The sequence below is a fragment of the Vombatus ursinus genome, unplaced genomic scaffold (assembly GCF_900497805.2).
Source record: "Vombatus ursinus unplaced genomic scaffold, bare-nosed wombat genome assembly UNPS02004827.1, whole genome shotgun sequence".
NCBI lineage: Eukaryota > Metazoa > Chordata > Mammalia > Diprotodontia > Vombatidae > Vombatus > Vombatus ursinus.
Window position 1 is genome coordinate 1,687,136 of NW_020944605.1, and position 26,814 is coordinate 1,713,949.

General features: G+C 35.2%; 1 protein-coding gene across 1 annotated transcript in view; it reads right to left on the reverse strand.

Moving 5' to 3' along the window:
• Nucleotides 1-26,814, reverse strand: part of DMD (dystrophin) — a 2,133,690-nt gene that overhangs the window by 1,284,679 nt on the left and 822,197 nt on the right. Inside the window, exon 41 of the mRNA XM_027841994.1 lies at nucleotides 15,538-15,732. Coding sequence (XP_027697795.1) covers nucleotides 15,538-15,732 — 195 coding nt within the window. The remainder of the gene's footprint in view (nucleotides 1-15,537; nucleotides 15,733-26,814) is intronic.

Genomic DNA, 26,814 nt, shown 5'->3' on the forward strand with positions numbered 1-26,814 from the left:
TGAGCATAAATGCTGAAGCAGGAAAATTGCCATGTGCAAATTTATATTTGTAAAGATCAAAACCTTTTCCAAAAGGTTCATTTCACTGAGTCTAAGTCTAGAAGAATTTTGCCTCTCTATTGTTAGCTGGATGTAATAGCTATAACTTTCAATCTGTCTGCTGGCCCTTATCAGAGACAGTGTCTAGACACTATACCCATTAGACTAAAGCTGAGATACTTTGTCTGGTTCATTTCACACAATGCCCAGGGATGAATGCCCGTCAAATAGTAGGTCCAGTAAATGCAGCAAAGCAATGTACTCAGGAAGGAAACCATGCTGTCGGGAACAGGATTATTGAATTCAACAGGGCTACATGCCTAGTGATGAGAATAGGATGATGACATTACTAGATGTTAGGCTTAGGGCATTTCAGAGGCATGAGTTGACAGTCATTCTTTGGGCAATTGTACACAGACATTTGAGGTCATGGATTTTACTGTTTTCTTTCCTGGATTTTGACTCCTTTGAACTTCTGGGCATCACCAATGGCAATCTTGTATTGTAACCACTCTCTATAACGCATTGTCTAATCTGTACACACAGGCAGTTATCCCCCTGCTCCATCATGTTTGATAGTTTGTTTTTAATTTTAAATTCCTTTGGAGGAAGCTAAGTAGTGTAATAGAGCACTAGACTTGGATTCAGAAAATTTGTAACCCTGGACAACTTTACTGTAACTTCTCTCATCATTGGTTCCTTCATATGTAGCATAGTGATAAAAATAGCATCTGCTTCACAGGGAATCTTGTAGTAAGTGAGATAGTAGCTGTAAAGTGTTTTGCAATCCTAAAAAATATATAGAAATATTATTGTTGTTGTTTTTGTTAGTCATTGGACTTGCAAGATACCATACAAATACATTCTTTTTAGTCTTTATAACATACACTTCATTCTTGACCAGGAGCCTGTCATTCAAGATTTTAAGTGATTTTAAGTGTTAGTTGATTAAATGAGCATATGATTATGTAAAGATATAACATCTATAAAAATATACACATGTATAACTCACATTAATTATACTTTTCATAGTTTAGTAAGGTGAAAATATTAGCTTCAAGAAGCTTTAGATATCAAAAGTGTCTTAGGATATTTTCTAACCTGGTTAACAAAAGCATGACTTTCATTTCTAAGAAAAAGGGATTAGAGAAACCTATTAGTAGCTGAAGTGACATAAGCCTTTGGGGAGTGGATCTATCTTCTTACTTTTGAAAAAGAGAAATCAGAGCACCAGAGACTCAAACTCCAGTTCATTTTCATTATCTGGAATTTGGCTTTATCTGACAAAGACAACACCCTATATAAATCTAATTCTTACTCTCTTTGTGTACTATCCAGCTACCAAGGGCTACATTAATGACATTTCAAATTGGTATGGGCATTCAATCACAAAGGCTTTAGAGTACATATTATTTTATTTCTTCTCAGTTCCAAAACAAGTTTAAACTTTTTTTAGAATCTCTAAAGAAATAATGTTTTTGATTCATTCAATAAGGATTATTATACAGATGTTAAAATATTTTATAAAATACAAATATATGTATATGTATGTGTGTGTATATTTATATGTACATATACACATACATGCAATTTCAAGGTTTCATATATGTTCATATACATATATATATATACATGAAAGCTTAAAACTGCACTGAGACTTTTGGGATACCCTGCATACAGAAAATTATTCATCTAATAATTCATTGACTTCATATAAATATCAAATCAGTAATTGTATGTCATAGTTGCTATTATGCCATTATAATTGGTCACAGCACAGCTTATATAGTTTTTGACAAAGTTTAAAAAGAACTGACAGCCTAATGGCAGTCCTGAAATATCTACTCACATCATGAGCTTTCATTTTTCATATGTATGGGTTTGGGACTTTTAACATTTATGTAAGGGAATTATCAAAAAAGTCTTACTGTAAGATTTGAAGGAGTTAGAGTAGTATTATTATAATGCACCTGGCATAGACAGAAGTGAATTTGAGCATAAATGCTGAAGCAGGAAAATTGCCATGTGCAAATTTATATAAAGAAGTTGGGGAGAGAAAAAAGACTTTGGTAAGAATAGCTGTCTGTAAAAGTTATGTATAAAAAATAGGTAGAAATTGTTGAGGAACATTTAAATGTATGCCTGTAGTGCTAGCAGAAAGAAAATACCTACCACATTGTATATATGACAAATTAATGAACGATACAGTGAATCATTTAAAAAGTAAATGGGGATTATTTAAATATGATTCAAATATGCACCAAATAAACTATCTAGTAATTGTAAGACATTTTTGAAAATATAAATAGTAACTTTTGATAAACAAATCCAAAATGATAATAGCATCTGATGAAAGGATTTGTATTTATGACTGAATATTTTCTTTGTACATTAGTAACAAAATACAGTTTTCTTTAGTGAAAAGTAATCACTAAATGATTACATTATGCGGTTTATTTATAGTTCTAAGTATCAGTTCATATAACTTGGTAATTCATTTATCAAGTTCTATTTTGCATTAACCTAGTAGCTCTAAATCAACATGAAATGAAATACAAAAGACATGTGTCACTGACTTTGCTTTGAGAATCTCATGTATTTCAGAGCTGAGGACTTAGATTAGTGTGGCTGTATTGTTCCTTATCTCAGTATGCTATTAAAATGACAGGAAATTTATACTTCATCTAGTATAACAGTATATTATTATTATGAGCACATACCTCTTAGTAGTTTCATTTTTTTTTCTGGAGTTAATTAGTTCATACTTTTAGATACTTTCATGCTATCACCATATTCTCCTAATCCTGAATTAGAAGAGTCATAGTTTGTTTATGGTATTGGATTTAGTTCCACTCAAATGGATACAATCATTATATTTTGAATTAAATACTTTGAACTAGTAAATATTGCAACCTCGCAATCATCCTGGATTCTTCTCTTTCTCTCAAATGCAAGCAATTGATAAGTCTTCTCAATTCTTCCTCTGTAACATTCCTCACAGTTATCCCCTTTTCTCCATTCACATGATCTCTACCCTAGTAGAGACCTATTAAATCGCTAATTTAGTAAAAAAAGAAAAAAGTAAGATATTGCAATTGCATCCTTATTGATTCCCCTTTTTCCTGTTTTTACCCTTTGTAATCCACCTTCCACACAGTTGCCTCATTGATTGTACCAAAACACAGATCTGACCATAACACCATCACTTCCACTTAAAAATGTTAAGGGCTCTCTATTTCCTCTAAGATTAAAAACAAAATCTTCCACCTAGTAGTCAAAGCTCTCTACCATCTGCTTCCCACCTACTTTCTAGTCTTATTTCATATTACTTTTCTTCACACACTCTAAGTTCTAGTCAAACCAGCTTATTCATTATACATGATATTTCATCTTTTGCCCACATGCCTTTGGATAAGTCATCCCCGTCCATGTTCAGAATGCATTTCTTCCTCATTGCTGCCTCTTCAAGTCCCTAGCCTCCTTCAAAGCACTACAGTAGCCAAATCCTAAATATGACAGGTGTTTCTATTCATCCATCCCCCTTTCATAAGACTGACAAGCAAAATTGGGATAAGGAAACAATGAGGAAGGTATGAAAATGAATGTGGGCATCCATATCTCCAAATCCCCAAATTTCCTCTACTCTTGCCCTTGAAGAGATTTTTTAATTTTGCTACTTTTCGTCATTATGTTCATGTTCCCAGTGGAGTTGGTAGCTGTTGGTATCTGCATTGCTGTGACTTCAATCTCTGCTACAGACCAAAGTGTAAGGAAGGGTGAGCTGGGACAGAGCTGTAGTAACAAAGATAGAAACTCTGGGGCAAAGAAATGGGAAACAGGCATGAACATTGTCATTAAGGACAGGAGCTATAAAAGAGACCAGACTGGCAGTTACTGTGGAAATTTACCAGCCAGAGAAATTAGATCAGGAGACTAATCCCAGCACTCTGCCACTCCCAGTCTCCTTATTTGTTCCCTCATTTTTTGCAGATTTGCTCTATAGTTTGAGAAGAGTGGTTTTTGTTTGTTTTTGAAAGAACACATGATAGAGGACAGTAACTTCTTTACATTTTCACTTTATGATGGCTCTTATATAGTACTTTATTCTGTTTTAATAAACAATAAGGTCATTGAAAAGTCTTACGAATAAGATCGGCTGACTGAGGGCAAGAGTTTCCCCATATGCTACATAAGTTGGGAAGGTGAAGCCTTAATGGCAACTCTTGAAGGAGCTTGGATGGTGAGGAGGGGATCTCCTTTTGGGGAGAGAAAAGTGCCAAGTAAACTTGATCCAATGGGTTGGACAGGATGGAAATCTTGATTTCTTTAGAGTATTTTAACCAATCAGCCATTCTTCTTAATAGCACTGCTAACATGGTATCTGAGCACTATATGGAAACTGGCCAGGTAGCCTACATTTCCTTTGGGCCACATGTTGTTAAACTGGTAATTATTGTGGATGTTATTGATCAGAATAGGTCTTTTGTAGATGGCCCATACAGTGGTGTGAGGAGGCTGCCCAGACTATTTAAATGTATGCAACTCACAGACTTTGTCCCTCAGAGTGCTCATTGGAAGTATGAAGTCTGAGTGGGAGAAAGAAAAAGATCAATAAAAATGGAAAGCCACAAGATGGGCCAAGAATATTGAAGCTAGGGAAAGGAAAGCCAAGTGACAGATTTTGAATCTTACGAAGTTATGAAGGCCAAGAAAATGAGAAATAGAATTATCAAGCACGAAGTGAAGAAGCTTCAGAAGGCATCTATCCAAATGGAAATCTCCTAAGAATGAAACTGTTCAGAACACAGCACCTACCCCAAAGGTCCTCACCAAGAAAATCCCCTTAAGAAGACTTCGGATCAGAATGCAGGCCTAGGACCAAAAGGTCAGAAACTCTAAGGCCAGAAAGTCCCAGATAAGAAGGGTCCAGTTTAGACGGCATCAGCTTATAAAGCTCCAACCTAGAAAGCAGCTGTCCCAAAGGCCAAAAAATAAAAGAGGCTGCCACATATCTAATAAATGCCTTTAATTCACCCATAAAAAGAAAAACAATCATGATTTTTAAAATTCTAATATTTTTGAGCAATATTGCATTTCTTTTCCCCTTCATTAAAGTTTGAATCTAGTTAACAAGGGTAACTTTGATAATTGTAAACTTTATATTGTTGATGTTATATTCATGATAAGATTTCAATATGGAGTCACTTAGGGTAAGTGGTCCTAATGCCCATAAAAACATATAGGCCAAACAGATAGTTTATGCTTTTCCTCTTTTAAATCTGTATCAGGCAGATAAAGTTTGCAGTTTTTGATTGGATAAACTCTTGACCTGTTTCAGGGTCCTTGAGTCATTCTCTTTCTGCTGCCATAAATAATTAATGTTAGAGCCTCCCACCAGTTTATGGTTAATAAAGAAACTCTCCCTACCCAAGCTAAACTCTAGCTTAGTATCTATACATGGTTCTGAGAACTTTTCTACTAAATCTGAGTCTATTACATCTGGCACTGATTACCCATTTTCAACCAACTCAGTTCATGGAGTATATAATTTTGCCACCTGAACTCCAACTTTGAGCATGTTCTACCACCAACATGTCTTACTAAGGCTGGGGTGAGTTTCTTGCACATAGGGACAAACCTCTGTCTGCTTATATTGACATATAGTACATGTGTGTGTTTGTATATATGTATGTCTGTTTGTTTGCTTACTGTGCCAAATAATAATAAAGCTCACGATTGTGTCATTTTCCTGAGTGTCTTTTTTTCTAGAAATTCCTGAACCCAAGTGTTTGCTTTAACCTGTGCTATGAGGCCAAATAAAGCAGCAACTAATCTATTTAGCCACACCTGTGATGGAAGGGGGGTTATAGTCTAATACCTTATGGCTGAGTACTTTCTGATAAATATTAAGGAAATTGCAGCCCTTAAGAAAACCCATATATGACCACTGAATAGAGTTCATTGAAAAGACCTGGTTGATGGCTTGAATTTAGCAGTAACTAGTACACAAATTGTATATTACAGTTCCTCCATGGTTAGTTATTTAAGTGACAGTCCGTGATTCTGTAGGCTTGCAGGGAGAGGCCGCTATCGCTACTGCAAATTTACTGCCAGTTGTTAGCACTTCTTCCCGCTTACTTTACTTACTTTACTCCCTCCCTATTACTTTTTTTCATTCTTTGTTTTAATTTCTGTTTTAACATCATGGAATCATTTGTTTTAACATCACAGAATCACTAAATTTTAGAGTTGGAAAAGACCTCAGCAGTTATCTGGTTCTACCCACACCTGAAATAAATCCCCATCATAACATATGTCCTCTGCTGTCTATCCCATTCCCTGTTGGGACAGGTTTAATTGTTAAAAGTTTTAGCCCTCTCATAGAATATAAGTTGCCTCAGGGCAAGGATCTACCTCTCTCTCTCTCTATATATATATATGCATATATTTATAGGCATATTTATGCATATATTTATATATGCCCTTACATCTAACACATGGCCTTGCGTGTAGCAGATAGTTAGCAAATGCCTGTTCATTTGAATTTTGAAAGAGAAGACTCTTGTGCATGTGAGGGTCAAGGTCTGTGCTACAAGCATTCCTTTTCTTGTTTCCCAGAAAAGCTAGATTAAATCAAAGCAGGAGAAATCTTCAATAAGGAAAGGCCCTCTAAAAGTAAATTCTCAGCAAACTCATAGGAGTTTCAAAATCCTGGAATAAACAACAGATCCATCAAGGATACTCTCTGGGAGTGAGTACCTGCCCTAATTGATGTTTTTAGTCCTATAGAGGTAAGTATTAAAATCAGAGGCAAAGAAAACCTTAAAAGAACAACATTTGCTTAAAATCTTTGAAACTTAAAATCTTAAATCTTTAAAATTTTTGAGCTCTCAAAGATTTATCCTCCTCTACCTCTTCTGATATTACGGAATCAAAGAACTTCAGAATTGGAAGGGATTTCATGCAATCCATACCAGAATAGATACTCCATCTCTAGCAATCCTTGTAAATCATAATCTAGTCTATTCCTGAAGGAGTCCAGAAATAGGGAACTTATTAGAACTTAAGGCAACTCATAACATTTTTAGGCAGTATAATGCTAAGGATACCTTTTCAGATAGCTAAAATTTATTCTTTTTTTGGAGGGGGTGCAGTTTTCATTCATTAATTCTATGGGGTCATGCTAAACAAATCTAATTTCTATTACACATGATACCTTTGTGCATCATTATATATCTTCTTGATCTTCCCTAGTATCTAAAGATAATATGACTCTAGTTAAGGCTAAGCTATCATGTGTTCTCTAATATCATTCCCTCTCATCTTATTTTTGAGAAATGTTGCTCCACTGAGAAATTCCATTTTGAGGGGTCTGACACATTGTATGCCTCATTGAGGCTTTTGATAAGAAATGCAGTCAAAGAGGTTTGGTTAGATAGGGAGAATCCTCTCTTAGGGAAAGAGGGAAATGTCTCAAATAAGCTTAATCCAAAATTGGACAGGAAAGCTTGATTTCTCCTGTGTATTGTAATAGAAGGCACTACAATAAGGAAGCATCTCAAGTGAAAGTACAGATTCAAACTATGAAATCAGTATTGATCAGGAGGCAGGATTAAGGGTATATCAAGAAAATAACATTTTGTCTGACTCAAACTACCCCCTTCAAATTTAAGCCTTTTGTGGAAGGCATTTAAATTCCTCACACTTTCTTCTCTAATACTAATTTATTGTTATTATTATGGACCATATTTACCATACAACTTCCTGAATATACTACACAGAAAAATTCTGTTCCTTCACACCTGGAGGGAAAACCCAGAATGATTCTAGAGAAGTGGTTCTCAAAGTTGGATCTGGGGACCCTTACAGGTCTGTGAGATGCTTTTAGGGTAGCTGTGATATAAATTCTATTTTCATAATAATACTGAAATATTTTAATTTATATCATAGTAAAAATTGATAGATATAACTCACAAAAACAAAAGCCCTTTTTTGGGGGGGGGAATCCTCAATAATTTTTAAGAGTTGTCCAGAGACTAAATGTTTTGAGGATAGCTGTTTTAGAAGGCACATGTTGGGCATTCTCTCCTCAGGCCAGTTACTTTTTTCAATCCATGAGATAAGAGGGATGCTCCATTACCTGTATGAGTGGGAGATACCCTCAAAGAATCAGCAAATTTGAGATTTGGAAGGGACCTCAAAGACCACCAATTCCAAACCATATGTGAAACTAATTCCCACTCTAACATACCTAGCAAGTGGTTGTCTAGAGTCTGCTTGAAAAACTAAAAAGGAGAATGCTACCTCCTGAGATGACCCTTTCAATTTTTAGATCAAACCAAGAAAAAAAAAATTTCCCCAATATTAAACTCAAATTTTCATTTTTGCAACTTCCACCCATTCTTTCTGGTTATACTCTGAAACAAATAAAACAACTCAAATCTCTCCTCTGCATGACAGCATATTAAATACTTGGAGGTAATTATCACTGTACCCACTGAGTCTTCTCATTCAGGTTAAACATTCCCAATTCCTTCACTTGATCCTTGTATGACATGGATACAAGAACCCTCTTCATCCTAGTAGCCCTCCTATGAACACTCTATGACTTACAAATGTTGTTCTTTTCATTTATTTTTTTCATTCTTTTGTTTCTGTTTGACTGATTCTTGCTCTCTCATAGTCATTAGTTTCCATTTGCCAAATTCTAATTTAACAAATTGTTTTATTCTATTAAATTTTGTACCTCCTTTTCCATTTGACCAATTGTGTTTTTTACGGAATTCTCCTCAGTGAGTTTTTGTGTCTCCTTTTCTGTTTGACCAATTCTGCTTTTTAAGGAGTTGTTTTCTTCAGTTAATTTTTGTCCTTTCTTTTCCAAGCTGTTGACTCTCTCTTGCATACCTCTCATTTCTTTTCCCAATTTTTCTTCTACCTCTCTTATTTGACTTTTAAAGTCCTTCTTGAGCTCTTCCAAGAAGGCTTTTTGGGCTTCAGACCAGTTTATATTCCCTTTTGAGGTTCCAGATGTGGGTTTGTTGACAATGTTGTCTGCTTCAGAATTTCTACCTTGATCTTCACTGTTCCCATAATAATAATCTATAGTACATTTCTTTTTGCTCATGGTGTTTGCTTATTTCCTGGCCTTTAAAAAGATTGAGCTCTCCTGCTGTGGAGCGGGGGGGGGCATTGACCCAAGGTTCTTGTGTTGGGAGTCGAAGGCCTGGCCACTGGCTTTGTGTGCTGGGGCCTCTGATGCTGGCAGTTGGAGGCTGTAGGCCTCTGGTAGCTTACCTGGTATTGGGCTGGAATCAGCAACACTGGAACTCTAGGTGTAGGATTGGGTAGTCTGGCCCCTAGAGGTTGCCTGCTCACCCAGGCCTTTCCTTCCTTTAGCTTTCTTCACCTCCTTTCAGATGGATGTTTCACTGCTTTGGGATGTTTCTCCACCTGGGAATTCCCCCCTTGGAACACTTCCCAGAGTTTTGCTAAGCCTCTGTGAGACTTGGCTGCTGTAGAATGCCTAGGCACATGGTGGTTTTCTGATCTGGTTTCCACTGGTTCCCCTGCCAGTACTGAGGCACTTGGGGGTCCTGGTGTTGTTGTTTGCCTGTTCCACCACTTGGGGTTCAGCATCTCCCCCTGGGAAGCTGAGGTGGAGCTTTCCGCTAGCTTATTGGGACCTCTCCTATTCTGTACTGCTCCCCTTCTCCCAAGACAAAAGGGACCTTTCCTGTTAATCCCTCAAGCTCCCCTGGGCTACCAGACTGCTGCACCCCATCTTTCTTCTGGTTCAGCTGTTCCAGGGTTTTTCCTGGGGCAATATTTTCTGTGCTTTCAGAGGTTAATAAGGGACAGTAACAGCGACTTATTTCTTACTCTGCCATCTTGGCTCCTGGAAGCAGAACTCGCAGATGTTGTTCTTAAATCATGATGACCAGAAAGGCTCCCAATACTCCAGAAGGATCAATCATAAATTCACACTTGTATTGACAGAATCAATATTTTTTTTGTCATTAGAGAACAGAATGCAAGTTCTTCTTGATATATTAGAAATTAATGTACTCAAATTAATCATTTGAAAATGAGTATGGTACTGTCATACACACACATATATGCATATATATTTGTGATTATGATAGAAATATACATATTCAATTAAGTAATTGTGCTAAAATTCTTTTTGAAGCAAGAATGATCATAGCATATTTTATTATCTGTATTTCATATTTATCCCTAGCTTTCATACAGGTAGTGCCCATACACATTTACAAGTGTAAAAAGGTTTCAAGGTTCTCTCCTGTTTGGGGCACCTATGATATCTTTACACATTATTTTGTCATGTTTTCTTCAGAAAGGCATTAATTAGAACAATTATAAATTATTCATTTTAACTACTAAACTTTCAAGAAATAACTGTTAAACCACAGAGATACCCACTACAATTCTATAATTTGATTCATGCAAATCTGTCAGGGGTAAAATCAACCACAATTTAATTTCAAATCTTCCCAACCAGCAGCTGTACAATTTATGCACTGCTTTTCTATTTTTACTACTGGATAATGACAATGATGAATGCCTTTACAAGGAAATACATATTCATCAAAAACGCTCAGTTCAAGACTATACCCCTCCCCAAAGCCTATGAATGTGCAAGACCCATTTTCCTGTAGCTGGAGATTTATTTGGGAATAAGATGGAATTGTGCCCACAACTGCATCTCATGACAATTTAATAATTCAACTAAATTAAACCTGCAGCACCACTTAGTTGTAACCACAGTAATCAATATCATTAAAGTTGGTGTCAGCTATAATAATATTAAATGCATCAGGATGAACAAATGATTAGCTATAGATGGAGTTCACACCCTAGCAATGTATGTATACTGGATCAAGAGTTATTAATAGGAAGCCACTCCATAGCAAACTAACTACTTGCAGGGTCACTGCTCTCCTGACCTATTTGTCCATGAACAGAACAAGGAAGGCTTGAGTCTTGGCTCATTAGCAGTGATTTAAATGTTTTATGACAATTTTGAATTTACAAACTGTTCTGTCATGAGCAATTACTTAAAATGAAGAATGATAGGAATGCTGGCACATCTTCATAAATTGATTGAGGCCATTTCTTCACAGCACCAAAATATACTGGAATCATATAATCTGTACTGCAAAGCAGAGTTTAAAATGGCTCACTACAGAAATGGATGAGAAGAATTGTTTTTAAAGAAATCTATGTATCTCATTTTCTCTTTGTGGATTATTTTATACATAACTTATTTGACTTAATAAGATACTCAAGTGAAGTCACAAGCATACAGTTAATAAGTTTCCTAAAAGAAACAACTATCTTCTTTCTATTTGTCTATTTAGACTGTAGAGTAAGTTTCTCAGATATCATTGATAAGAAAAAATGCTAAATAGATGCTGCTGATAGCAACTTATCATCTACTCATTTTCTTGTGTCATTTAATTTTGAAAGATACTGGGATGTGGTTATACTAATAATATTTCATTTTAAGTACAAAATATAACTCCATAAAATTTCTCCTGAGGCATACATTATTATATTAAGCTTCTTGATAGTCAATACAATTATCTCTAGAAATTACCTTTTCAATTTTCAGAGCTTAAAGCTTAACCATATTCTTCCTTGACTTAGAATTCAGCATTTTTTTCTTAAGCATTTTAACAGAAATTACACAGAGTTAGACCAAAGGCAAGGCAAGTAGGGCTTTTTTTTTTCCCAGGCACCAGAATTTAGAGGTGCTCTCCCTCCTCCCTAAGCTGATAGCCACAAACAATTTAGCTACAGACATCTAGCCTTTCCAGTATGCCTGCTGAGTCCAGTATATCTGCTCATCATCGTATTGGCTAAATAGGTTTTGATCCAAGAATGTTTTGAATGGGCATGCAAAAACAATTTTTTTGGAAATCCATATGTGTATCTTTATAAAAAATAACATATTTACCTCCAATATCATTGACTGTTGTGTTAATATACAAAGATATAGCATAGAAAATAGTATAAAGACCTGAGAGGCTAACTGATGCAACCGTAAATTAATATTCCCTGACCAGATGTTCCTGCCTGCTGCTGTGGAAACTCCAGCGTCCTGATGCTGACAGCAGCTTTGTGGTAAAGCAGCCACCTACTGTGGCTTCAGACCAGTTCTAGATGCAGGCCAATAGCCAGCCTTTTCTTATATCAGTAGGATCAGGTGGTTAGCTTGCCATCCACCAATAAATCTTTACTCCCAAAATTTTTGTTCTTGCCAGTAACTTACATTTCAAGTGTAAAAAAAAAACAAAACCCGTAACACAAAGGGTACTGTATTTTCAGTTTCTCAAACAATTTTTGTCTATGTACAAGGCTTCCTTTTGCATGTCCTCAACTTATCCTATTAAGATAATTCTGTTTTATGCACTCTTTTGTTAGGAGCACGTTTAAAAATATTTCCTTTTGTAAACTCAAATTTTACATCAAACTTGTAAGAAATTAAGTCTCAGCGAGTTTATAAAGCACATTCACTTCTACATTGAAGCTTACTTCCCGTAAAGATCAGAGACTAAAGTTTACCATTCATCTTATCAGATAGAAATCTCCAAGTGAACCTGCTCCATTGTTCTGGGCAGGTGTTAAAACCTAGGCAGGGGAGGGAATCTGTGGCTTTGAGGCCCTCTAGGTCCTCAAGTTCGGCCCTGCAATTAGTCTAAGGGCTGCACGTGAGGACCAGAGGGCCACATTTGCCTCAAGGCGGCAGGCTCCCCACCCTGTTCCTAGAATATACTTCCCCTCAGCTCTTGACAAAACCTAGGTCAGCATAGGTTTCTGCAAATAACAAACAAAAACAAAAAAGCAAAAAACAAAAGTAAATAAACCAACCAAAAACATTTATTTTAAGCCAAGCAACAGACAATTTCTAAAATGTTTAGGGAAGTTTTTTAGTCTAAATTCAAAGGCTTTAGCGGTACAGCTCTGGAGAAAACTTCATCAAGAACAGGTTATCTTAGCAACCAAGAAGTGAAGCAAAGGCTATGGAATAAAAGCATGGGGAGTTGAGAGGATTTTGGACCCCAAATGAGTGACTAATCTTGTCAGATTTCCACCATGTTGGTCCAGGAACAATACCTTCCCTGATTCTTTGACCAACAATAGCCACTACACCAGACAAACAGGTCCCTCTGCAAGGGTCCAATTATCTTTTGGCACACTCTTAACTAACATGATTGAAAACAAAAGAGAATAAAAAATAAATAGCAATTTGTAAAATGAATGAGATCAAATCACAGATAGAAAAGAAAGAAAAAGAATAATCATAACCTACTATATATAAATTTATACCAGCAAAAGTTTTAAATTTAAAAGAAATGGAAGAGTATCTGTAAAAATTATAAAATGCCCAAATTAAAAGAACATGAAATAGTGATCTTAAGCCATCAAATTTCTGAAAAAAGCAATCAAACTCGGTATAAAGAAATTATCAAAGGGAACTCTGGTATAGATTTATAGATTAACAATTTACAATTATTATATGCAAATGATTCTCAAAAATATAAAAAAAATCCATCTGTTTACCATATCTGCCAAATGTTATAGCAACATCTTAGGGCCAAGTGAGTCAAATATCATAATTCCCAACTTTTGGAGCAAGGGTTTTGAGATAGTAGAATATTATTGAGGGAAAGTTAGCTAAGGATTAAGGCGTGTGTGTGTGTGTGCGTGTGTGTGTGTATGTGTATGTGTGTATATATGTGTTTGGAGTGAGTATGAAATGTTGGATTTCCTAGGGGATAGAATATTTCTCCCCTAAAATTGCTTAAGGCAGTTTGGTGTGCCAGGCCTACAGTCAGGAACATGAGTTCAAATCTGGCCTCAGACACTTGCTAGCTGTGTGACCTGGGCCAGTCCTTTAACCCTTTTACCTCAGTTTCCTCATCTGTAAAATGAGCTGGAGAAGGAAAAGGCAAACCACTCCAGTATCTTTGCCAAGAAAATCCCAAATGGGGTCACAAGGAGTCAGACACAAATAAAATGACTAAACAACAAGATGGGTAAACTCAACCTCAAGTGACTCAAGGAAGTTCCTCATGAAGTGGCCCAATGAAGGTGAAGGCCAACAGGTCTAAGAGTCAGGATTTCAAAATGTTCCCTGCTCCCCTGGTAAGTTTCTCCTCAACCCAGCCCTGCCTTGCTTCCTTCCTATGGATGGCCTCTTGATATCTCCTCAGGTTTCTTCACACATACCCCACATCCTTCTTATTTCAGGTATCAGAATTCCTAGTTATGGTTCAGAAACTGAAGCAAATTTATAATTACCAGCATTCGTTTTCAGTCAAATGTGCAAGTTATGCAGGAGACATCATAATAATTATTTTTGAACTGGTTTGGTGATGTCATTGATATAAGAAACTCCCAATGATGCATTTTCCCTCGCTAAGGCAGATTAATACCTGCTCAGCCATTTTTAGCGTTAAATAGTTGCTTGGGTCTACTGAGAGATTCATTGATTTACCCAGGCTCACAAAGTCAGTTTGTGTCAGAGGTGGGACATGAACGAAAGTCACCTGAGGCTCGCTTTCTATCTTCAATGCCATTTTGCAATATCTTGTTTTTAACCTATCCACATATATGCCACAATCAAATCCTAAAAAAAAGGTATTACTCATTTGTAAACTAGAAAGATCATGTCATCTACAGCTTGAGATCTTTAATCAACTTTTATTTAATTCAGTTCAACAATAATTTATTCAGTGTTTTCTACCCACTAGATACTATGCTTTCACTCTTGTGAGCTGGTATGACTGAGAACACAACCGTCACTTTCGTCTATTGTTGACATACATGTAAAAAACTTGCTTGTGTTTAGGTTTGGTTGCTGGAAGAATCAGTCTCACTTTCTCTTCATTTGTTTTTGTTTCTTGTTATTGTGAGCTATTTGAAAGTTTTGTTCAAAATGAAGTTGACATCTTCAATTACTGTGTATAGTTGCCTTGCCTTACCAGCTTTGTATGCTAGAAGGAAATGGCATACTATTCTAGTATCTGCCAAGAAAACTCTAAATGGGGTCACAAAGAGTCAGTCATGACTGAAAAATGACTGAATAACAATATATCTACAAACCTGTAATACTATATCTACCCCTGAATTGCAGAGTGGATATGAAATGACTGGGGGAATGACAACCACAATAACAACAACAACAACAATAAACAACACATATAGGTACATTTCACAGTTTCATAGCTTTAGAGATGGAGATACTTCAAGCTTATCTTGTCCAACACCTTCATTTTGAAGATGGGGAAATTATGACAAGTGAAGTTAAGTAACTTGTTTAAGGTTTTATATATAAAGTAAGTGGCAAAACATAGACTTGAACCTTAGTTCTATGACTCCAAATCAAGTAGGTTTTTTTTTCAATGAATCATAGTGTCACAAGGCAGAAACAACAGATTCACAAATATTTTAATGGAAATATTTTTATCTTACCTTCAGACATTCTTCTTGTTTGAAAAGGTCCTCAAAGTCTTTAGCACAGAGGTCAGGAGTATTAAGAAGGAATTCCACTTCGGATATGGTTTGTGTGACCCGAAGAATCTCAGCGAGATAAGTAGAAGGCACATAAGAGGTTTCCAAAGGCAAACCTTCAGTCATCACCATTGTTGTTTCTTCACGAACAGTTTGCTGGTATAGATATACAATAGAATGTTCTTTTAGCTTCCTAATAATTTGAAAAAAAAATCTAGTGATTTGATACAGATTCCATCTGTCTAAAACAGATGAAAACTGATTGATTACAAATGCATAATAGCTATTAAAGGAGAAGATTCAATTAAATTAAATCAAACAAGAAGATGATATTTCCATACTCTGCTTTGGTAATTAATAACCTAGGATACACATGCTAAACATGGTCTATGAAGTACTGAAAAGCAGCTTAGTACAGGCAAGAGACATAGCAGAGGTCATCTCGGGGAGAAAAAGATGGGCTTCTGTCCTATTGATATTCTTTAACTACCATCCACCTCTCTACCCAATCCCCCTTACTAGGAGGAGGCAGCTAAGTGTAGTGTAGTGGATAGAGAGCTAGGTCTGGAGTCAGGAAGACCCTAATTCAAATCTAGCCTCAGTCACATACTAGTCAGGTGGCCCTACACAAATCACTTAACCTCTGTCTGCCTCAGTTTTCCCAAATGCAAAATGGAGGTAATAATAACAACGACCTCCCAGGGCTGGTGTGAAGATTAAATCAGTTATTTAGAAAGTGCTTAGCATAATGTCCAGCACATTGCAGACATTTAATATGTGCTAATTTTCTTTCTCATACTCTGTTCTCACTACTAATTCTTGCTAAGGAGTTACTTATTAAATAAACAATTATTACATAAAGGCTTGGCAGTTTGATTCCTCTGGGTGTAATTCATATTTTGACAATCTCCTCAACTAGTTTTAAGGTTAACTATAGTGGATACACTTCCTTTTTTTGCCAACAGCCCTTTCCTGCTCTGGGTTTCTAAGAATACTGGTAGCCTAAGGTTCCAAATAGAATTGCCATCCCAAATAGAATGCCCCAGATCATAATTCTGCTCTCCTTTTCTCCACCCTTCCTACTGTTCCTTTATGCCCTAATAAAGAGCAAATAAATTTAGAAAGATGGGAACCACATTTCTGTAGGGGTAACACACCAAGGGCATCAAGACTATCCTAGAGTTATCCTAGCTATAACTTTAGATTGAGGATCACTAGTGGTTAGCATCTATGTGGTGATGTGATCTTAACACCCAATGCTTCTGGGTCTCTAATTACTAAGTGGCCCTATGGAAAGTTTTGTTGTTTGGATCAATTGAAAGCTACATTTTCAATGGTTTTGTAAAAATTCTCTGCTAAACCTATAAACACAATCATACCATAGTGTTTTCACAAAAAATACCATTCCCCTCAAATGTGAGATGAATAAAATGAAATCGTCTTGTTATATGCTCACAGAACAAATTTTCCACAACTTAGTAAGTTAAACTTGCCCAATATATGCTACATTCCTGTTTTCTTTTCTTTTCCTTTTTTATTTTGGCAGAATTCTTGTATGGCATAAAAAATTGAAAGTTTCACTTTTAAAATACTCATACTTCTAGAACAACTACTTTGTAAAGCTAATCCAAATTAATTGACTGCAGACAATGTTCTTTCTTTCTGCAAATCCAACTTTACATAAAGAATTCTTAAAGAAATCCATATTCCAAAACAAACCATCTAGGTTAACTTTACTGAACAGTACTGTGATCTCTCTCTCTCTCTTTCTCTCTCTCTCTCTCTCTCTCTCTCTCTCTCTCTCTCTCTCTCTTCTGTGTCTCCCTCCCTCCCTCCCACACTCCTTGCCCTCTTGTCCTCAACTCCATGTTCCATGGCCTCTCACCACCCCCAGCAACCCCCAAAAATAAATTTAAAAAACCATCCTCCAAGTGAAAGCAGAACAGAAGTATGGAGAGACCACCATCTCCACAGGTGGATGGGGGCTTGGCTTGAGACCTACTGTGACAAGAAAGGAGAACTTTGCCCCATCTGCCAAGACACTCATGGGTCTGGCTACTGCATGTTTGTCTTCCATTGTGCATGTTCCAGTACCTAATGTCTGGTACTGGCCTACCCCCATGTGTCAGTCCTTTGAGAGTTCTTCCTCCTGTTTTCACTTCTCTTGTTCCTGGCCCCCACATATCCTTGAACTTTGTGCCCAGTCCCCTTCCACTAGAGGTAGGCAGCACCCTCTGTCCCACCCTCCCTCCAATCCCCATGTCTCCAGACAAATTTTCATTACTTAAAAATCACTTTTCTCAGAACAATCCACTTATATAAAGCAAGAACAGTCTGAATGATGTGTCTTCTTTCAGTTTAGCTTTGGGTACACACACATATGGGGTATATATTCATGGGTCATCTGTTTAATATATTTATAAATAAACTACAAATAGACATAAGAGTTAGCACTAGACTCTAGTATTAGCCAAGCCATTATTTTTCTCTCAAATTACCATAATGTTAACTCTAAAATAACATGAGGTTAAGTCTAAAATAAATGATTTTTCCCCCAGTTCATTTGACAGGAAATACTGGCTTGCAGAACTATCTCACAATTTAAATTAGTTTGGCAAAAAGTGTCCAATTAAGTATTTTTATTAAATTTCCAAATTAGCAATTATTTTTCCACTTTGTTTTGTGCCAGTGTGGATTTAAAAGGAAGCAGGATGGTGGTAGCAGTGTCAAACTTTTGCAGACCATATGCAGTCTGTGGGCCACAAATATTACATCTCTGGCATAATGAATACAGAATTAAGCTTAGAGTTAGGAAGACTTGGGTTCTAAATCTATTTCTGGAGCATTCTAGCTATGTTGCTAACCCTGGGCAAGTAACTTAACCTGTAACTGGCCTCAGCAACTCTCTAATACTAATACTCATAAAACAATCACTAATCTACATTGGGCAAGGGAATTTCTTCATCTCTAAGGCAGTGAAAACACAAATTAAGACCAAACATTTTTATTACTATAATTTATGATTTTCTAGCAAGTTTATTATGATTTTCAACAAAGAGAACTAGTCCCAAATTCTAAATGCTTTTATTTATGTGTATCTATACACACATATGTGTGTGTTCATGTCTGGGGATACATATATTATATATGTAAGATGTCTGTTGCTCATGTAGGTAATAGGTCCACATGGGTTATCTAAATGTATAGCTTGGGGGCTTTTGGGGCTTGAGGGGAGCATTGATGTCTATCTCTAGAATCTTTCCTACTCCTACTCTTCAAGGAATACTGAAACCTCCTTAAGGGGAACAAGGGAAGGAACCACAAGGTCAATTGTCCTATTTTACTGTGAGAAAAGAGGATTGGACTAGAATTGTATCTATTGCATCCTCTAAATACATACTTTTAAATTAATCTCACCCTTTCAATACCTTCTCCACCCTAGCAAAAATAAAGTCATAATCAATCCATAGATCTATAGTCCAGCAAAACAAATTCCCACATTGGCAGTTTCTGAAAATGCATGTCTCTTTCTGAATCTTAAGTTCATAAATTACATGTCAGGAGGGAAGCTGCATGTTTCATCTTCACTGTGCCCCTCTAAATATTTCTAAAGTGCATGACTGTTTTAGAATAAAGAGTCTGATGCTGATTACTCTTAAAGAAGTGGGTTGCCTCAAGTTTAAACTAGACAGTTTAAATCATTCCTACCAAATACTATTTAAATAAAAAGCTGTCACATATACTGAATAGTGTGCGAACCCATTTATCCAAGAAGATAGCAAACAGAAATTGGAGAAGTTCTACAGTTTAGAATATACCAGAAAATATAGAAGAGTGAATGAGCTCTTTAGATGGGTGATGAGATCTCACTCAACCAAGAGAGAGGTTATAATCTCAAGAGGAAATGTCTTGGTAACTCTAGGAGGCAAGTTGGAAATTAGCAACATGTTGAAGAGCCAGTTTCCCCTCCATGTCTGCTAGAAAATCTTAGTCTTTTTCTTCCCTGAAATTGTTTCTAAAGAGAGAATGTTTCTCCACTGCTAAGTTCTCATACTAACTTTGCCCCTCACACAGGCTTACAGAATCTTGACAGCATTCTCTCCATCAATTAGGAGATTCTCATGCAAAACATTCTAGGGTTTGCTAGAAACCCAAATTGCATAGGTACACATGTACAATTGTATATAAACATATACACAAACATATGTGTAGATATCTATTTATATCTCTACAATAACTGATTGTGCCACTAGAGAGAGAAATCGCAAGAAGACAAGGAGTAATTTCTCTCCTTAACTTGTTTTTCCTCTTTTCCTTTAATGACTTTAAAACAGCATGGTGAGTCATTTTAAATTTTTGCCTGCCTTCATTTCAAATAATAGAGATCTAACATATGTATGTGTATGTATACATATATTATACACACACATATACAAATATATACATATACACATATACATACACACATATGACAACTCTTGATGTGTGTCAGCCTATCTTTTTGATAGAAAAATGAGCTTCACCCTCATTTTATTTCTTCTCTTCCTATAGTATTCCTAGTTTTATTCATATCAAACTAAGATTCTGCAGGCCCTTTTAAAGTTATGTTATGTAACTTTTAAAATATGCTCTGTATCAGTGGGAACACTGGATACAACAAGGTCTTTATTTGAACAGTTAAATAACAGAAAAGAAAGATGCAGTGCTGAAAAATATATTTGTAAATTTTCCTAAGAGTTTTCCAAACCCAATTCTATATCTATTGTACTATTTTCAAGTATGTAAGAACTTTGAACCAAATTAAGAGATTTTAAATTAATTCATTTGCATAGATATAATCACATTTTTAGAAGTTCTCTGATTCTGGTCATAGTGACATTGGTGCTAACCCAATCATTTGGGATTTTTCTACTAGAAAAGACAATATGTGCAACCCAGAACATCTAGATGGCAGCTAAGTGGCACAGTGAATAGAGTGCCCAGCCTCAAGTCAGGAGGACTCATCTTCCTGAATTCATATCTGGCCTCAAAACACTTACTAGCTATGTGATCCTGGCCAAATCACTTAACCCTATTTGCCTTAGTTTCCTCATCTGTAAAATGAGGTGGAGAAAGAAATGGTAAACCACTCTGCTATCTTTGCCAAAAAAATCCCAAATGGGGTCACAAAGAGTTGGATACAACTGAAAAATGACTCAACAACAGGAACAAATTCCTGAATCTCTAACTGTGTAGAGAACATTTGTAGTTATAAGGCTGTAGTTCTTTTTCTGCAATTATTCAATTCTTGGGAATTTTTTTATGTTCAAAAGGATAACTAGTTCCAAATTTTAAATGCTTTCATTAATTTTGTTAATGACTCTTAATTATAATAATCTTGTGCACTTGAACATTTCAGCTTAATTGATAGCATTTAATTCTCACAACAAACATTTGAGGAAGCTAAGAGGAGTAAGTAGTTTTCCCAAGGTTCTATAACTAGTAAGTTTTTTAAGTTACGTTATAGGTATGGAAATGTGAATTTTTTATTCTTAAGTTCAATTCTCTTTCCATTACACCAAGCTGGTATTAACAGGTTTATTGCTATTACAGGTTTTTCTAATATTGATGAGAATTCAGTTTCCATCAGTGATGGAGAAAAGGACTCCTTAATTATATCTTCAACTCATATAACAAACTACATATTAATCATGCTATGGAATTAAAGTTATCACCATCACTACCAACATCAACAACATTGAAAGTTAGCACTATTTAGGTTTCCAAAGAACTTTCTATATATAATCTCATTTGGACCTTATACCAATCCTGCAAAGTAGATGCTATGATTATATTCATTTTACAGCTGAGGAAATTGAAACAAAGAGAGGTTGAATGACTTGTATGGTATCATACAGTTGGTAAGTGTCCCAGGCAGGATTTGAATTCAGGCCTTCCTAAGTCCAAATCCATCTCTCTATCACTCAGCTGCCTCCATACATGTTAAGAAGCCCAATTGATTGAGAGTTTGCGCTTTTATTTTAAATAAAAAAAAATTTCCATCTATTGGATTTTAGAACTATTTTCTGGAGAATTTAAAGATGACATTTTCTTCAAATGCAACCTTTTAAAACTTTGATTCACAGGCTCCCGTAGCTCAATCCCTACTGACCTCATTAAGTACAACAGACAGCTCCATTGAGTTTCTGATGAGATATCCACTCTAAACAGTCAGTCTTTCATGTTAGAAATACTTCTCAACTATAAAGTTAGCTATTTTAAGATGGTTACTCACCCTCATAATTCCCTATAGAACTGGATAAATGTCAGGTGATTTGGCAAAAATCCATCAATATTTCTATTAGAATACTAAATATTGAATTATATCAGTTATTTATTTACCTCTAGAATTAGACATGTATTAATCATGAGAGATGTGTCAGGAATCACATTTTAGTCATTTGAAATCATCAAATTTTTCTAGTGTACAAAGTGTATTGACCTGCTTACTGTTAATGTGTGCTAAAAGAATTTACATTGGGTAACTTGTACTACAGGATAACATCTTTAAGACTTATGTAGGTGAATGCATCTTATAATAATAGGCATCATTTAGGAAAGACTGCTGAAATGAGAATGCTGGTCATGCCACAATCTGCCCATTTCACACATTATTATCAGTCATCGATATAATCTTTTTTTACATTCAATAAGTACTCAGTGAATGATTTGTTGTTGAAAACTACTGAAGTAAGGTAAGGTGTATCACATTCAGAAAATACTATTACTTTAAGATCATTTGTTAGAGGAAGACAGGGCAAAAGAACAAATAGAAAGAGAAACTGAGCTATCAAAGATGACCAAATAGCTACTGAATGCCACAGTTTTTCTACTCTGACATCATCTATGATTTCAGTTTAGGAATATTAAGGGTAAATGATATAGCAAAGAGGGGTCATGCTCCAGGAACTCAATCCCCTGATGTTATTAAATCCAATAAACTGTTGGTCTGAGGGTCTGATGAAATATCCTTTCTAAATAGCTAAAGGTATCCTTCTCAATCAGAAAATGTCATCTTGTAAGATGGTTATGAGTCACTCCAATTCCCGGCAGATCTGTATAAATGTAAAGTAATTTGGAGATAATACATAAATATTTGTTAGGATATTAAATGTTACATTATTCCAGGTAGCTGTTTAGCTACAGAACAAGAGAGAAAGATAATAAACATTAATTAGCATTTCTCCTCACATAGGACCATTTAGTGAGTATCCTATTTGGTTAACTAAAAATATCTAATTTAAGATACACTAGTCAAAATAGTAACTAACTTTGCTCTTATAAGGACATGGAAAGTAAAAAAAAATGTTTCTCAGTTAGATATTTCTTAATATTATCAAATATATTTTATTATTTCTTGTACTAAATAGTGCTTATTCAAAAACTAATAAATAAAAGTAAATTTTCCACTTTGCTTTCATTTGCATTATGTTGCTAAAATGCAACATTTTTTGAAAAAAATTGGTATGCTCATTTCTATTAATACTTACTGGAAATCTATAAAAATAAACTTTAAATTTTGAAGTCATTGAAAATTTACTTGATTGCCCATAATCATGGCTTATATTTAAGATATGCTAAATATTAAAAGGTCAAATTTGGACATTTATTCTTCTGAATATTAAAATCTAATATATTCATTTCATGGGACTCTTTCACAAAATCTCTTAAATATTATATCCATATCTAATCTATATCTATATCTAATTTACATCTCTATCCATTCATTTTTATCTAGCCATCAATCAATCATCATCTACCCATCATCAATCTACCCATCTATTCATCCATCTATTTATCTATCTATCTATCTACCTACCTACCTATATCTCAGAGAAATTTTAGAATATTTAAAAAATAACAAATTATATATATATATATATATTATCATTAGAAAATTGTCTAACTAATGTTAGGCAGTTACATATGGTTGGAATAACTTTTTGTTTTCAGACTTTCCCAATGGCCTCTTTTGTATCCTCAGAAAATACTCTATAGAATAAAATACTTTCCCATAGAAAACAAAATGCTAAAATGTTTATTCAAACACATGAAGCACTTAGTAATATAATCTCTTCTTTCTTCTTAAAAACACATCTCATAGATATTGATAGTCATTCATATCTAGAAAGAAGAAACTTGATCTTTTGGAATCTTAGTTTAGTTTAATAAAAATTTAAACCACTCAATAAAGATCATTGTAATAGGAAGTTTTATGACCATGTTCTCTTTATGTGTAAAAATGCATTTAAAAGTATCATTAGCTATACCACTGTGGCACAAGGATATGTTGATTAAAGTGATGCAAATTAAAGACTAGAATTAGAATAGTCTGAAGAATTATTTAACTTCTGCTACATGCAGATATAGCTTTAGTTCAAATACAGATACCAAGAAGCTCTAGTTTCTCAAGAAATATTTGTTGATCTCAATTTTTATATTACTTGAAATATGAGGGTCATGGAATTGCATATGATAAAGGACATTCTATTGTGAAACAAATAATGAAGTATTGCAAAGATTTTTAAAACTATACGTTCATCTTGATGATTTATAGAACTTATCTCTTTGCTCAATAAAAAATTTCAAATGCACTGTGGTTACTGGGCCATTTGTGAATAATGAGGTCAAAGAATCTCAAGAAGAAAAATGTCCTCAATTCAGTATTGCTATGATGTATTTTTCAGAAATATATATATATATATATAATATATATTTCATATGAATACAACATATAGAGAATATATCAAAGAGTTACTGAGAATATAGAAGTATTCTTTATGATCTGAACTAAATAAATTATGAGAAGAGAATGTAATGATATAACCACTTTTTTTTTTACTATCTCAGCTGGCTAGATAAAAAACTTTCAATGTGTGAAAATTAAAAAACGCCTTATTAACTCCAGTGAGAGATACAGGCACTGAACTTGTTATTTCACTAGCTTGGTGAGCTCATTGTTGAAGAGACTTCCCTTTCTAATATAGCTTGGCAGTTTATCTGTAAATTATAGTTTTAGAGTTACTAAGAACACAGAAAGGTTAAGTGATTTCCTCAATGTCACACAACCAGTACGTATCAGAGGAAGGACTGGAACCCAAGTCTTTCTGGCTCTTTGTTGTCTACCACACATATTAAGTGATAATAATATGAAATATATAATAATAGGATTTGAACCTACCTATAAGGAATCTAATTCAATTAATTCAATACAATACAAAACTACTAATTGAACCTCATTTTTACATTTTTAAAAATCACATAAGTGGACAGCTAGGTGACACAGTGGATAGATTGCCCAGCCTGGAGTCAGGAAGACTAATCTTCCTGGGTTCAAATCTGGCCTTAGACACTGACTAGCTATTCATCCCTGGACAAGTCACTTAATCCTGTTTGCCTCAATTTCCTTATCTATAAAATCAACTGGAGAAGGAAATGGTAAACCACTCTAGTATCTTTGCCAAGAAAACCCCAAATGGGGTCATGAAGAGTCAAACATGACTGAAATGACTGAACAAAAACAAAAACAGTAAGTAGCAGCAGTGGGATTTAAAGGTCAGTTCTTCTCATTCTTAATTTACTGCTTTAACCTCAAAGAAGTATTTTTAAACCGTCAACAATAGTATTTTAAAATGAAAAATAAGGGTCATGTGACTAACAAGAAGATGGAATTGTTTTCTGCAAATTTCTGCCTCCACACCTCATGATTTAACATTGAAAAACTTTAATACTTAAAAGTTCCCTTTTAGCATTTGAAGTTTTGTAAGGGCACAGTTGTCAGAATTCACCAGAATAGTCATTGTGCTTGAACTTAAGAGGTGGCAGAAATGATTGTGAGGGTAAAGGACAGTGACTTGAAGAGAGAGGGTGGCTTAGAAACCTCAGACAGATCAGGGTACTCAGAGATACTTAACAAAAGATAATCAATCAGGCTTGAAAGAACTGGGATTTGGAAGGGAAGGGAATTGGAAACCCAGCTGGAGCCCAAAAGAGGAAAAAAACTCCCCAGAAGTTGCTCAGTTTAGAGACCCAGATTGGGTTATCCTATCCCACAGCCCAGGGAGGCTGAGGACTAATTACTAATAGCCAAGTCTCTGGGATATGTACAGCAATAGAATGGGGGTGAGGATTCAAATACTGAGGAGGATTCCCAAAGACAATCTGGAATAGCTAGGGAATACACGCATATCTTGCTTTATTGCACTTCACTTTATTGTGCTTCCCAGATATTGCATTTTTAAATTTTTAATTATTTTTAATTATTATTTTTATTATTATTTACAATTTGAAGGTTTGTGACAACCCCACAGTTGAGCAAATCTACTGGTCCCATTTTTCTAACAGCACATGCTCACATCATGTCTCTGTGTCACAATTTGTTAATTTTCATAACATTTCAAATTTTTCCATTATTATATCTGTTATGGGGATCTGTGATCAGTGATTTTTGATGTTTCTATTGTAATTGTTTAGAGGTACCAGGAATAGTGCCTCTATAAGATGACAAACTTAATTCATAAATGCTGTTTGTGTTCTGACTGCCCCACCAACTGGCTGTTTCTGTCTTTCTCTCTCCTTTCTGGCCTCCCTATTCCCTGAGACACAACAATATTGAAATTAGGATGATTAATAAACTTACAATGGCCTTTAAGTGCTCATGTGAAAGCAAGGGTCAATCAGTGCTGCAAACTTCATTGCTGACTTATTTTAAGTGATTGCTACAGCCACCCCAACCTTCAACATCCACCACCCTGATCAGTCAGCAGCCATCAGCATTGAGGCAAGACCCCTGAGCAGCAAAAAGATAATGACTCCCTCAAGGCTCAGAGGGTGGTTAGAATTTTTTTAGCAATAAAGCATTTTTAATAAAGATATGTATATTGTTTTTAGACATAATACTATTGTACACTTAGTAGACTACAGAATAACATAAACATAACTTTAATATGTACTGAGAAACCAAAAAATTTGTGTAACTCACTTTATTGTGGTATTTGCTTTATTGTGGTGGTCTGGAACTGAAACCACAATATCATGATTTATGTCTACGTAAGAAAAAAAAGATGAAAAAGAAAGATCAAGAAATGAAGAAAGAAAGCCTCCATATAAGTATAGTTCATAAGTATGCAAACCAAAAGAAAGGACTATAAAAACAGAAAGAATAAATAAAACCCAAAAGAGAGCAAAACACGTTCAATA